Below are 16,097 nucleotides of genomic sequence, written 5' to 3'. Positions count from 1 at the left end.
TATTTTAAGATGACAAATTGGCCTGTGATGTACATGATAAGTTGTATAAAGGAGAAACCAGCGTTTATCTCCAATAATGGCAATTTAGGAGTAAGAATGTTACAATAAACTGTAACATTTGAAATTGTTTCTTGATAGAACTCGTAATTTATTATAAATCTCAAAACATCAGAAGCTTCTGGTTGAGACAATGTGAAAAAATAAACCATTTTCTAGCACAATAACTTTTCCCTATTAATGCAGGTGACTATCCCTTTTTAAGTTAGCACTTTTAAAATGATTAGGGTATTTAATGTTCCCAAACTATCAAGAATGAGCAAGAAATAATGCTTTGCCTTGCTTTTTGCTATCTTTCCCCAGAGAAGAGTTTGTCCACTTGGCTGTTTTTTACTTATACTGCCTGGAAAGTCAGATTATTCTGCTCATGCTTTGTGCAACCATGAGTTATATGAATACAATAAATAAAAACAAGTTTCATATTATCACTGCATTACCAGGAAACCACTCAATAGATTTTAGCTAAATCTAGAGGGTATATTTGAGATAATATGTCTTAATAAATGGAGAGACAGAAGCAGTCACCTACCCAGGCAGCTGTGGAGGAACTCTTTAAAACCGAAGTATAAAGAGACCTGAGTGACTGCCCCATGAAGACAGAGTCTGTACCTACTAAGACAACATGAACAGTGGGGGAAAAAAGTGGTTCCAAACAGAAACCCCAATTAGTTAAAGGCAGGTCCTCTGAAATCTAGCCAGAGATTTGTAATTGAGTTGCTTCTTACTGTAGATGTAAAATGTTCCAAGAGAATAGCAACAGAAGGGATTTACTGACACTGGTTATGATTCTTCTGAGAAACGCCAGGTAAGACTCTCACTGGCTGGTAAAATCATGTCCTTACATGATTATAGTGTTTGTTCCTTTAGAGTGCAGAAGTAATATTCTTCTGAGTCTAAACAGAAGTATTTCTCTTCAAGTGTTTTTGTACTACAGCCTTTATATTCTGCATAATACACAACCTGCTTTCTTCACAGTGTGACTGTGTGGAACAAGTGAGACTTTATATACATACAGTGGACCAAACACAGAGTTAGAGTGAAGTAATACAGTTAGGGCATATGGAAATAAACATGGGTTTTGGAGCCAGAATTGAGCTCAAATCTCAGTTTCATCATCTACTAGATGGGTAATGGCAACCTCAGGTTAGTTAATCAGTTCAGACCCCAAACCCTTACATGTTAAATTGTGAGATACAGTACCTAGTGTGTAAGAGTTTTGACAGTATTTGAGAAGGTATAGGAATGCCTAGCTCACCAATTATGGTGGTAGTAGCTGCTCTTATTAAGGTGTCATTAGGGTAACAGCAGAAGAACCTGGCTTTTGAGGTTAATCTGACATTTAAGGATTGGTTACATATTAGAAAGTAAGTAGTGAGAAGGAAATTTTGGCTGCAGATATCAAATAACGTGTTTAATATGTCCATACTGGAGATATTATTTCTCTACTCCAAACTGCGGAGAAATTTGATCAAAATTCTAGTGGGTTATAGTCTCAGTAGTCATGGAGTGGATAATGTGAGAGAGACATCAAAAAGGATATAGAACTAGGTGAACAATAAAACATGGTAGGCAAGTTTTTGAAACTGGATGACTAATAAGGTGGGAAATCAAGTTCTTCAAGACTCAAGTAAGAATAATTTACACTTAGATAAAAACTGCAGACTGGTAACTTCATTCTCAATGTCCCTCTGCCATTATGTAGGAAAGTAAATTAAGATCACTCTATGTCATATAATATAAATGGCTTTCATTCAGTAAACAATCTCAAAAACTCACATAAGCCAATTCCTCATGTAGTACAGTATAATGAATAAAAGCTTGGGCTCTAGTCAGACAGACCAGGACTTGCCACTGATACACTTCTAAAACACAAACAAATGACTTAACTTCTCTAAGTCTCATTTTCTTCATCTATAAGAGACATATATTTACTGCAATTAGGAGTTAATTCACATTAAGTCCTTGTTAGAAAGCTTAGCTCCTAAGAACATCCATTTAATACTAGCCACGATTATTATTAAGCATAAAGAAAATTTAAACAAATATATGTTTCTATAGTTAAAATATCCAATACTAACCGTGACTCCATGCTATCATCATAAGAACGTCCTCTTCTTGAATGCTCGTAGTCTGACCTGCTGTAATCAAAGTAATCTCTATCCCGAGGGGATCTTTCTTGTTCCGTGTATCTAACACATAAAAGAAGAAAACCAAAGTTTTAAGTTGAAAATAATGATGTTATACTTAGGAAAGTCATATATTGGTAATGGCAACATAACTCTATGACTGAACAAAGTCTTATCAATGGATTTTAACAAACAGCTTATTTTGATGACACCTATTCATTTAGTCATGATTATAAAAGCTTTCAGCTGGTGTGCAACAAAACAACTCCTGGAATTCACTTAACCAAACTTGACACCCTGATTCGTACTGTCCTTAGTAAAAGATATATATCTGCATATCATATATAGTTTAACATGAAAAAGGCTATCCTCCAAATGATTCCTTTTGCTGAGTCGGCTCATTTTACCAAAGTACTGAACAAATGACATTAGTGTCATTGGTTGGCCTCCATAAAGACCAGTTTAACTCTACTCCAAAACACTATTTTTATCAGCTGCTATTCTTGAAATTATATTATTAGATATCTGTGAGAATGGATTGAAATTATTAGCAAACAGGGATAGACAGTATAAATCTGCTATTTGAATCTTAGAAGTAATAAAATCAGAGAACCTTAAGAGAAGTTAAATACATACACACACGATAAATAGACACAGTAACATAATCCATGTTTTATATACATATCTACAATTAGTTTATACACACACATGTACATGTGTGTATGTCTGTAGAGAGATTTAAAAATATATATATATAGGGAGAAGGTGATCGTAGATGCATACCACAGTGATTAACGTGATGCCCATAAAGCAAAGGTTTTTAGAGACAGCAGAGTGGAATATGAACAAAGTACATAGGCAATAAGAAATTAGACAAATGAAACAAAGGTTAGAGGATGCTTTTCCTTTCACAAGTTATTTTTAATGGTTATAGCTTACTAAGTGAAATAACTAAAGTCCTACTATGAATGCATGATGAACATTAATGGTAATATTTCTGGATCTTTGATCTTAACATAATTATGGTAAGATATATATAAAAACATTTTGAAAACTTATATAAAGAGCTATGTAAATATAAAGGATAGTATTAACAGTAAAAGCACTTCACAATAATGTGATTTCAACTCACCTTTCCATTTTATAAACTTTCATTCTATTTAGTATCTGAGATATTAAAATTATTCCCTGTCACCTAAAAAATTTCATAAAATCTAGAATTATTTACTAGAAATTCCTAGAACAGCCATTCAAGGATGATCTGTTCTCAAGCTCACTCAATAATATTGCCTGTAAAACCATCAAAAAGAAGTTGCTTACCCTAAAATTATAAATCTAAGAGCTAGATAATTTCTTAAACTCATTATAAAAAATTTAAATGGTATTTGGAACACATAAAACTGTTTACCTGTCTTCTGGAGAGGAGGTCCTCTGATATGAATTATAGTTTTCCCTTCTGTCATGACTAGAAGAATGCTTTCAAAGGAACAAAAGAGGGGAAGGGGGCATTTAAAAATTCTGTTAAAAAACATATAGACAATGACAAATGTATCTTGGAAAGTTGGAAGTGCTTTAAAAAATTATTTCAAAATATTTTTTTAACCATAAGAATAATTTGTATTACCTAAATAATATAGAAGATAAAACAAAATTTTCAGGTCATCCAAGGTAAATGTTTGTGGTTTTCACTATAGATCAAATACTGTTTTTAACAAAAAAACTCAAGGTAGAAGAAAATTCTCTAATTTTTGATGCCACTTAGTTAATATTTTATTCCTATGTAATAATATATAAATTTACAGAACATAATTTTTTTTTTATTAATTTATTTTATTTATTTTTGGCTGCGTTGCTATGCATGGGGCTTTTCTCTAGTTGCGGCGAGAGGGGGCTACTCTGTTGCGGTGCGCAGGCTTCTCACTGTGGTGGCTTCTCTTGTTGCGGAGCACAGGCTCTAGGTGCGCGGGCTTCAGTAGCTGTGGCTCACAGGCTCTAGAATGCAGGCTCAGTAGTTGTGGCACACGGGCTTAGTTGCTCCATGGCATGTGGGATCTTTGCGGACCAGGGCTTGAACCCGTGTCCCCTGCATTGGCAGGTGGATTCTTAACCACTGCGCCACCAGGGAAGCCCCTAGAACATCATTTTTATAAAGGCCTTTCCTGGTGAAAACCAAGACCAAAGCTTTCCTTTGGTGAAAAACATGACCAAGGGCCAGAGATTTTCTAGCAAGAGCTCACTTCTGTAGTTATGCCCAAGTCTTTAATAACACTGAACTTACTTTCTTATCTCCATTAGCTTACAGAAACCACAACATTAGTCCAGGTTACTAACTCTGGATAAAATAAATAGCTAGAAGAAACTGACTCCAATGTATTTATGAAAATTCATTTTTGTTTCCAGCAAACAATATTTGAGTGTCTGATATGGCATGTATGGTAATATGGTAGGCTGTAAGGATTTAAAAAATATGACTTGTAAAATATAGCTCCTAAGCCAAATCCTTTGAAAAATAACAGACATACAAATAAGTAACTTCAATGTAACATGAGATTGAAGATATGTCACACTGAGACAGAGATATGAACCATCCAGTTTAAGAACATATCCTAATTTAAAAGTCCAAATATAGTTAAGAAGCCAAAATATTTATCTCTATAAATAGGTAAATTTTTTAAACCACTGGTATAAAAACATTCATATTGACAAGCTTATTTTTAAGAATTAAAGTAATTTTAATTAACTGAACTGTAAGAAAGGAAAAACAGTATGTTTTCAAAGTATCTTTATCTTGAAATCTAAGAAAAAATAATTCAAATAATGACTAACTTGTTCCACATACTTACTTAATGGCAAAAAAATACATTTAAAAATTGAAAATTATACTGCAAAGAAACGTAAACAAGCTCCAACTTCCTCTTATGTTATGACTATCTAATTACCAGCAGTGTGAGTATAACATTATCACAAGTAAATTGCCAATACAATCTTCTTAAGTATTGAATTTTTTGAATAGCATACACTAATTAGACTAATGCATGTTGGTGAATAAACATGTGATCAAATTTATAATTTAAAGAAGCCAGTCTGGCTGTATTTCACACTGAATGCAAACATCTTAAAATCCTGTTTCCAATGTGTATAACTTTTAAAAATTATTTCACTGGGCAACATTAAATTAAATAGAACTGTTCAATATATATGATATAGGTTTTCATAACACTTGACATCTAGATTCTAAACCAAATATAGAGCACAAGATTCATTCAATTCATGGTAACGCTAAACACTATATTTACTTATTTATTATAAGACACAGCCCTTCCTGTCTAGACACTCTGGGGGATACAAAAGATAGGAAAAACCTTCAAGGAACTTGAGATCTTATGGGAGAGAGCTGGTTATAAAGATTTCTACAATTAAACACATCAGAGTATATATGAGAGAGACAGAGAAGGGGGAGAAGGGGAAGGAGGGAAGGGAGGGGAGAGAAAGAACAATAAAGTTGCACTGTCTACTTTTTCTTTTACAAGGTATGACAATTATTTTGACTACGTTAGGGAGCAGGCCTCAATTCTGTGCTAATGATTTTTAACACGTCTACACAATATCTGTTGTGGGTAAGAGGGAGAAACCAAAAATACCGAGATCGTGAATCAGGATTTTGTAAATATGATCAAGTTAACAAATGACTGGCACACTAGTCAGTGCTAACAGGAGATCTTGAGTAGGAATAAGCACTGTGGTACAGAGTACTGAGGGTGACAGTGAGTAAAGGGGAACCTGAACTGGGCTTCGGTAGGTTTTACTAAGTGCAAAACAATTTCGAAGTGTGATCCAAATAATAATAACCTAATTTCCCTATTTCCCTTATCATAGAGTTTAGATTCTAAGAGCAGTAGTTGAAAGTAACATATTGTTTAAATTACCTTTAAAAATTCTCTAAATTGTTCATTCAGCGAAGCAAATATGGTACACAGTGCAGTCACCTGTAGTCTCTGACGATGTAGAGAGCAATATGGGGAGGTGAGTGGAGCAGACAGCCTGTGTTCAGAGGCTCTGAGCATCCATTAGGCTCAGGGAACAAGTCTTCAAGAGCCAGAGGGAGGAGGGGCTGGAAGAGTTAGGGAGCTTGCTTCCAGCTGGCAAAGGAAGCTACGGGAAGGCTCAATAGAAAAATAAGGGATCCTCAGCTAAAGCCTCCTGAACCTTAGAGATGAGGTCTCAGAATATCAAGAGAGGATCTGAGCTTCACCTGAGGTAAGATTGGGCCCAAACCAGCTAGTGGACCTGCTTATAGCCAACAAGATGGAGAGAAGGAGACAAACTAAACTGAGAACTGGCTGGAGGGCTGAGCCACTAAGTGTGAAGGGCTTGCTGATTGAGGACATCCCTTCCTAAGCTGGGGGAATGCCCCAGAGGACCACAAGAGGGAAACGTGGAGAAGCACAGTCTAAGAGAAGCAGGACAAGAATTCTGAGAAAGACCAAACACTTCTCCTTTTGTGTAAATGGTACAGAGTCTAAATCTCTGTGCTCTTACCTAACACGGCTCAGTCAAGAGCCAGTTCCCCACAAGGTCTCCTTTCTCCTTATGTCCCCAGCTCCTAACACAGAGTCTGCCACCTACTCGGCCCACAATTAATTGTTTAATTAACTGTCATTGGACCAATCAGTACAAGTCCCAAAGAGGCAAATTTCAGAACACTATATGAAAGTATCTACTGACAGATGGGGCCAGCTTCAGGGACAGTGAACCCCCTGCCAAAGGAGTGATGCAAGCACAGCCTGCATGTCTACCTAGGAGGGAGGCTGGAGAGTGTCTTCTCACACTCAAAAGAAGTTCAAAGAGATGGCAGCAGAGTCTGCCTTGGCCTGTAAGCATATCAATTCAGTTTATTAAGCATTTACCACATCCCAGGCCTGGTACCTGGTGCCTGCTGTTAAGGAGCTCCCATCTACTCACACTCTTTAAAGTAGGTTTAGGGGTGCAGAGGTGGTGGAGGAGGGCAAGGGACAAGTGCCGGTCTTTACAATCAAATAAAAATCCACCTTTCCCTTTACTGACTCCAAGACCCAGGAAGTGATGTGCCTGCTTGTATCAACAGATCTGTGGACTACACAGATTGGCTAGCAGATCTGTGCAGCTGAAAAGAAAAGTAGAGTGGCTTGCTCTCCTGCCAAGTCCGCTCACAGGCAGAGGAACAGTTCTGAAGCAGATGGAGTTACTGGTTCCTGTGACTGCTCTGACCTCCTCTACTATTCTACTTTTCTCAGAACCTGCTCCAGCCACACTAGACTCTTCACCTTTGCCTCTGTTGTTCCCTCTGCTTGGCACACTCTTCTCCCAGACATCTATGTGGCTCACTCCCTCATCTCCTTCAAGTGTGTGCTCAAAAAGGCCCATTTTCACTGGGCCCTCCCTATGAAAAATTACATCATTCCAATGCTACTCATCAACCTTACCCTACTTCTTTTCTCCATAGCGCAAGTCTAGCATTTAACACCCTAATATACTATATAATTCACTTACGTATTAAGTTTATGATTTTTCTTTCTCCCCCACTAGAATGCAAACTCCGCAAGACCAAGGATTCTTGTTTTATTCACCATTTTACCCAAAGTACTGGGACATAGTAAGAATTCAGTGAATATCTGCTGAATAAATGAATGTATAATGTCTAAAGTACAACACAGAATAAGGAGCTCATTTATGCATATGCAATATGCAACAAGAGGTTCACTTGTAGACAGACATGTAGGAACTGTGACCAAATAAGGAAGAAGATACTCATCTTCCATTTCATGCTCATGCAGGTGAGTGGAGCAGACAGCCTATGTTCAGCGGCTCTGAGCATCCATTAGGCTCAGGGAACAAGTCTTCAAGAGCCAGAGGGAGGAGGGGCTGGAAGAGTTAGGGAGCTTGCTTCCAGCTGGCAAAGGAAGCTACAGGAAGGCTCAATAGAAAAATAAGGGATCCTCAGCTAAAGCCTCCTGAACCTTAGAGATGAGGTCTCAGAATATCAAGAGAGGATCTGAGCCTTTGAGAAGAATGGTGGAATTTCTCGCTGTTTATTTTTCTTTTGCATGTGTTCACTCACATGCACTTTCTTGATTAACACACACACACACCCCGTATGTTCTCTCAACTGCCCACCTGCACATCTGGCCAAGTATCTACATTTGAAATTGTGTTAAGTTAAATGTGCGTATGATGCAATTCTACTGTCTGGTTCTAATGCCCTAATTATATAAATGCATTTTGGTTTAAGGGTAGATAATTGACTACAAGTTTATGTTCTTTATTATAAGTTTCAAACACTAACCTTTATTTGTGCCACGCTACTTTTCATTTTCTGTTGCCAGTTGATCTGATATGTCAAAGACTCCTTAAGCTGGTCCAAATAACAAGTACCGAACGGTATGAATTCCTTGACAGTTTAGTTTTACTGTCTGCAAATGACACCTATAAAATATGCCAAAGAAACCTTTGTTAACACTTATGTGTGTAAAATAACAACATATTATTTCCACACAATGGACATTTGACTACCTTATTTTTCTTAATAGGCAAAGATATAATCAATAATTAAATGTAAGTTCAAAAACTCTTTAAATAGTTCCATATAACAATGTATAAAAAACATGTATTAGTAGAAAAGACTCAGAACAAAAGAGCAATAATAACAAAGGCTTATTAAACACTGTAAAGTATTCTAATACAAAACATCCAATGTTTCGATTTAAACTAAGAATGAAATAGCCAGTGTTCTTGTAGTAATGATCATTCAGAAATATACACCACATGGAAATATAAGGTGCTAAACCAGAATAATCAAGTCTTAATAATGATCTATTAAAGGCACAGGGCCTCAGATACGTGCACATATGAGAACTAATATTTGGTCACAGTAAACCTAGTCATCAATGTTAGATGCTAAATAAAATGTCTTTCAGTAGCCATCTATTAAGTAAAATTTAGTAATTCTGAAAAATGCTGAACTGATAGTTATGTTCGCACACAACTGCCATTCAAGTATTTTACTGGAATTGCATATCTAAATAGTTTATAGTTTATGGTATGGTATAAGGTAACTAAATCAGAAAAGTAAAATGAAACATAAAAAAATTTAAAAATTAAAAGAAGTAGAGAATATAGAGAAAAAACTGTGCTCAGTACCAAAATAACCGAATACAATTAAGAAAATTTCTAATTTGAATGTGAGAAAGGATGTTACAGATTATCTGGTCCAATTCCTTCTTTTTAAGGATAAGAACACTGACGGTCAGATAAATCATTTCAATGTCCTAAGCTATAATAATGTCCTAAGCTATAAAACAAGCTAGTGGTGGACTAGAAACCTAGCTTAAGGACACCCAATTAAGTATTCTTTTCACTGGACCACAAACACAAATAATCTAGATACTATAAAGTGATACAGAGTTGCTATCATTTAATGCAGATGGGGATGTACACAAATCACTAAGTCAAGAAAAATTTCCATTACAATGGTTAGCATGCTATCTAGGTTAGTAAAAATAATATACACCAGATTAATTTGTCAATCTATAAAATATAACTGCAATCTAAAGCACATCATTGCTCAGCGGCTCCCAAAGTGGAGAGAGCCAAAGAAAGGAAGCCCCACAGGCTAGATATACTCTCCCAAATCTCTGACCACCGCTGAACCAATACATGTACTAAATAGTGTCCTACTCAGGATCACAGGACTGAACTGAGATGTGAACAACTGCGTAAGAGACAGAATTTGCAATTTAAGCCTAATCAAATTAATTGCCTGAAGGGTCACTATTCCTCAGAGGAATGCACCAGAATCGAAAGCCTTAACATAATAGTAAAATGTCCACGATACAATTAAAAAAATAACTCAACTTATCAGAAAACTGTGGCCCAATCTTAAGAAAAAAGACAATCAAAGGAAACCAACACTGAGACACCAACCCAAATGCTGAAACTAGTATAGGAGGTTTTTAAAGCATACTCAAAAGTGCAAAGGAAAACATGCTTGCAAGGAATAAAAATACAGAAAATTTCAGGAAGAAAAAAAAAAACCCAAAAACCCAAAACAAAAAATGAACCAAACTGAAATCCTAGAACTAAAAAATATATGAAGCAAAAAATTCAAAATGGAGACAAAGGAAAGCCAGTAAGCTTGATGTAAGATCATTAGAAATTATCCAATCTAAAGAACAAAGAAATTTAATGAACAGTATCAGGGACATGTGGGACAATTATCAAAAGGCCTAGTGCATGTGTAATTAAAGTCCAAGAAGGAAAGAGAGAAAGAATGGGATAGAAAAAATATTTCAGGAAATTACAGCCAAAATTTCTCCAAATTTGGTGAAAGGCACAAATTTACAGATTCACAAAGCTTGGAGAATCCCCGGCAGGATACACATAAAGAAAACCACACTTATACACATAGTCATATATAGTAGTCAGTAGTTAACCACAATGCAAATTTGCAACAGGGGAGAAAAAAGAACCAAAACTTCCAAGGCCCTGACTTTTTTCTTAAAGTACTTAAAAAGGAAAATTTGTATTTTTTATTTACATTTTATATTTTTGTACATATTGTTAGGGGGTCAGCCATTTTTAATGATCTCAGATGACCAAACCAGCCTTCAGAGCATTCTCTGTCCTACTTCTTACTTTACTTGTGGTGTGATCATGTTCATTATAATCTCAAAGGAGAAAAAAAACCTTGTAAAAAAAACAAAAACCACCACAACAAAAAATCTTATTCCGAGCATTCCAGTAATCTTTTTGTGTATGTACTTAGCTGTACTGTAAGAAGTTGGTTTGTATGAGACGGTTAAAAAGGCCAAAGATAAAAGGTTTCTTTTTTTTCCTTTTTTCCCCATCTATGAAGTTGTTATTTATTTATTTTTGGCCTGTTTGATATATGTGTGAAACAATGTTGCTGAAAATCAAAGATAAAGAGAAAATCCTGAAAGCAGCAAGAGGAAAAACACAACACATTATGTAAAAGGAAATAATTCAAATTACTGATGACTTCTTATCAGGAACTAAGGCGACCAGAAGACAGCAGAATAATTTTTAAAGTGCTGAAAGAGTAAGAAACTGAATTAACCTAGAATTCCAGCAAAAATAATCTTAAGAATGAAGATGAAATAAAAACATTTACCGATTGAACAAAGCAAACAAAAACAACGAAGAGAAACCAAGAGAATGTATCACCAGCAGACCTGCACTATAAGAAATGCTAAAGGAAGCTCCTCAGGCTTATTGGAAATGATAGGAGATGGAAGTCTGGATTTTCAAAAAGGAATGAATAACACTGGAAATGGTAACTTTCTCGAGAAATATAAATGACAACTTTTTCCTTTATCTAAAATACACAGGTTTGTTTTAAAGCAAAAACTACAATGTCTTGAGAGGGCATAGTGTATGCAGATGGGATATATACGGACTAAAATGGACCTACATGAGGCAAGGTTTCTGCATTTTTTTCTGAAGCAGAACAATATGAACTCTAAGAGGCCTGTGAAAAGTTAAGGCTATATAGTGTGTTCTCTAGAGCAATGACCAAAAAAAAAACATAAATAAATATAGCTAAAAACTCTACAGACAAATTAAAATGGAATTAAAAAAATATTTAACTTATAAAGGCAGGAGAGAAGGAACAGAAGAACAAAAAACAAAGGGCACAAAATGAAATAAAATAAGATGGCAAACCTAAATCTAACTCTATTAATTATATCAAATATTAATGCACAAACATTTTTAATTAAAAAACAGAAGCTACTCCTCCCTCACCTCAGGTGATACAACCCTGAAGGCACCTTGTCTTGGATGGATTTTATGTCCCAGTTGCCTCAAGATGACTTACATAATGTGTATGTGCCATACACAAATCACATGATTCTTTTCAAAGATCCTGTTTTTATGGCTATAAATGTATAGGGCTATAAAACTCAAAATTTTACTCAACTAACTTTTGCTCAAAGGCAATGGTATTTTTGTTTTTTACTTCTACTAGCACAATTGTTATAGTCTAGCATATCCTTATCACCTAGTATTATTTATACATATACTTGCTCAACAACAACAAATATTTATTACACTTGTATTATTTTGTCAGGCATTTTTCTAGGAACTGGGTAGACAGCAATGAACAACCATAACAAAATCCCCTGCCCACATGGAGCTTATGTTCTGCTTATAAAAAGTAAATCTATAATGATAAGCAAAGCACTAAGCTACTAATAAAGCAAAGTGGCTGGTTGGGCTTTTTTCACACACACCAGTTTCAGATCATTACTTAATATTGTAAAACCAGATCCCTAAGTCACTATGTTAAAAATAATTTGAAGTAAGAAAACTTGCATGATCAGAAAATTACGTGTACATCTACTGGGGCCCACCTGACTTACCATAGCAGAAGATACGTATGTGGGGGTGGGGGGAATACCTAGGTACGCTGGTTTTATGAAAGCATCCCCAAGGTAATTCCAACATTCAACTCTTCCTCAAGACTGCTCAGCTTTCCAATTCTGGATGAGAAACTGGTTCTCAATTTGTCTTAAACCATGAGCCACTTAAGGTAAAATACAGAGACTCCACAGCTTACCTACTTTATAATGAAGAACTTAGTCATAAATCATTTGGAAAGGGAAACATGAATTCCAAATATTAATCCTTAACTCACTGGTAAGAAGCACATACATGCATGTAAAAAAAAAATCAGTATCAGTGCTTTTTAAATCTGAGAAATTCTGGGCACAATTTATAGGGAGAAAATTCTCACTCATAATGCACTGACGACCACAGCGCAGGTTTTCTGGAGCTTAAGATATCAGTCATGGGACTTCCCTGGTGGCGCAGTGGTTAAGAATCTGCCTGCCAAGGCAGGGGACATGCGTTAGATCCCTGGTCTGGGAAGATCCCATATGCCTCAGAGCAACTAAGCCCGTGTGCCACAACTACTGAGCCCACGTGCTGCAACTACTGAGCCTGCATGCCTAGAGCCTGTGCTCCGCAACAAGAGAAGCCACTGCAATGAGAAGCCTGTGCACCACAACAAAGAGTAGCCCCCGCTCGCCACAACTAGAGAAAGCTTCGCCACAACTAGAGAAAGCCGGCGCGCAGCAACAAAGACCTAATGCAGCCCTAAAAAAAAAAAAAAAAAAAATCAGCCATGATAATTAAAGTAACACTATCTACTATAACATGATCACAAACACAAATTTAAGCACTGAAATGCAGTCATCCAGATGATTAAATATGTTCATAAAACACTTTTATTATCCTTAAAATGAAAACAAAACATGAAAAATTGAGAGAGGAAAAGAAGAAGAAAAAAACCTGCATTGAGTTCAGTCTTCCTATATATACGAGATATGTATCTGATAACAATAAATGTTTCAATGAACTTCTCAAGTTAAAAATTCATATACATAGACTGAAATAAATTCTATAAATTTTATTTTGCCTGTAGGCTTAAATATGCTTATTAATTGGTGAGATCTGGAACATACTTTATGTAAAAATTAAAAGTCTAGAGAACTCTCAATGTCCTTACTATCCATAATTTGTTCTTACTCCCAGGATGATACTGTATTATACCTTAATAAAGGATTCCACTCTCCTCTAATAATGTTGTTATATAAATTAATAGTTTTTGCTCATTCCTTACATTCACTCCTCTATGAATGAGCCTCAGGAATTGAATCGTCCAGAAGGAACCTCAAAAGAATCCAAGTAAAAGCCTCTACCTAGTACTCTTTACTTTTTTCAGGGAATATGCTGATGGATACTGCTGCCATCATCACCTGTGACTGATTTCCAGGACTTTTCTGATCCTGAAGGAGAAAACACTGAAGACAGAACAAGGGCTTCCTTCCCCTGATGCTAGACAGCAGTGACTGTCATGCACTTCTTTGCATATTTTTGTCCTTGATCCTCTTGGTTATTTTTTTACCTCTCTGCTGGCTAACACTTCTAAATCAGCACTGTATAACAGAATTTTCTGCACTGATGGAAAGGTTCATATTCTGCCCTGTCAGTAGCCACCATACCAATACAATAGTCACGTGTGGCTACTGAGCACTTCAAATGTACCTAGTGGGACTGAGAAAATTAATTTTATTTAATTTTAATTAAGTTTATATTTAAACATGAATAGCCACATGTGGCTACTGGTTACCATACTGAACAACACAATTCTAAATGATTAGCAGACACTGGGGCCTTTCAGTCATGGTACTCCCAAGATCCTTGTTTTTTGACAATCTCCAGATAGGATACTAATTAATTCTTCAGATACTGGCAAAGTTAAAAAAAAACCTCATATCCAAATTAACGGGAAGAGTTGTTTGGTTATTTTCCATGGCAGATTCAGATTATGGAAAATAAGGGATAATATAATAATGCTCATCTTAGAGTTTATCTATGTTGCAATCATCAATGTGTGATCTCCAGAGTCTTAAATGCTGCTCTGCAGCTACTATGATGCCAAATGATCATTTTACATAAACAACAAGAAAAACCTGGCACTAGAGATACTACTACCATCACAAACTTGATATACAATCATGACCCACTGAGTAACAGTGCAGATAGGGATTGATTACATCTCCAGAAGATAATAGTCTATCCTTCAGCTTAGATTGAGTAACCAGAAGGGGTATTAATAAAATGAAAAAAACAAAACAAAAAAACTGCCTAGATGACAGCCAATAATTGACAACTGACAATTGACAACAGAAACCACAATTTGTAAAATGGATTTCCACTCATTTGCAAAAGAGAAAAATTAAACCAATCTAAGTCATGATATACAACATGGATTATTTAGGGTCAAATTCTTATTTCTAGTTAGTCCAGACCCATCTAACCCACACAAAATGGTGTCCGCATGGACTCGCGCGTTCTAAAGATACGACCACTTACTGTTCTAGCAACTCTTTAGTTCACAAATTTTCTCTAGTCTACAAATTCCTGCCAAGACCATCTGATGACTACTAGGTACGTTACTGGGGATTTTTCATTGATGGGCTTTAACATACAAGACAACTGAAGCACTTTCTCCAACAATTCAATAGCATGGGGGACAAAAAAAGAAACGAATGGCACAGCTGTTAAAGAATAAAAGAGGCCTAACAGACTTAACATATGTAATATGTAGACCTTGCTTAGATCCGAAGTTGAACAATTTGCCCTACTCTAAAATGGGATTTCTTTATGTAGCAGGACTCATGCTAACTTGAATTCAGCACTAACTCCTCTATGGAGCCTTTCTTCTAAAAAAGGAGATGGACTGAAGGTCTTTTCTCTTTATGGGAGACAAAATAATGGAAGAAAACACTTTCTAGTCCACTAAGACTGTGAACTTGCTGACAATTTTTATATTCACATCATGGTTTTCTGGGTAGAAGAATGAGAAAAGGGTGGGATCTGGACTCTCAGAATTACTTAAATCCTTAGATACATATTTTCTACCCAAGAGAACTTATCTTAGCATGTACCCGAAATAAGACTCATTTCAAAATCAGCTGTTACCTATATAGTGTGCCCAAATTGATAATAAAGGAGATAGTTTAAGCTTTAGTGCCAATAATATACAAACTTTAAAATAGCATTTTCCTCAACTATATTACAGTTCTCCAATGAGACAAGTCATTTTAAAATAATACGATGATGGGACTGCCCTGGTGGTCCAGCGGTTAAGACTCCATGTTCCCAATGCAGAGGGCCTGGGTTCAATCCCTGGTTGGGGAACTAGATCCCACATGCCACAACTAAGAGCCCGCATGCCGCAATTGAAAAAAGATCTCGCATGTCGCAATGAAGATCCCGCGTGCTGCAACTAAGACCCGGTGCAGCCAAATAAATAAATAAATAAATATTTAAAATAATACGATGATCAGTGTC

The 16,097-nt window shown here is 36.0% G+C and overlaps 1 protein-coding gene across 1 annotated transcript in view; it reads right to left on the bottom strand.

Annotated features, from left to right (window-relative positions):
- CWC22 (CWC22 spliceosome associated protein homolog) overlaps positions 1–16,097 on the bottom strand; it is a 63,360-nt gene that overhangs the window by 34,032 nt on the left and 13,231 nt on the right. Inside the window, exons 2-4 of the mRNA XM_030850690.3 lie at positions 8,506–8,645; positions 3,592–3,659; positions 2,136–2,246 (exon numbers count right to left, since the gene is read on the bottom strand). Coding sequence (XP_030706550.1) covers positions 2,136–2,246; positions 3,592–3,659; positions 8,506–8,532 — 206 coding nt within the window. The 5' untranslated portion in view covers positions 8,533–8,645. The remainder of the gene's footprint in view (positions 1–2,135; positions 2,247–3,591; positions 3,660–8,505; positions 8,646–16,097) is intronic.

This window comes from Globicephala melas, chromosome 7 (assembly GCF_963455315.2).
Source record: "Globicephala melas chromosome 7, mGloMel1.2, whole genome shotgun sequence".
Lineage (NCBI taxonomy): Eukaryota > Metazoa > Chordata > Mammalia > Artiodactyla > Delphinidae > Globicephala > Globicephala melas.
Note: the sequence above shows the minus strand (reverse complement) of the source record. Positions and strands in the feature narration are given on the sequence as shown.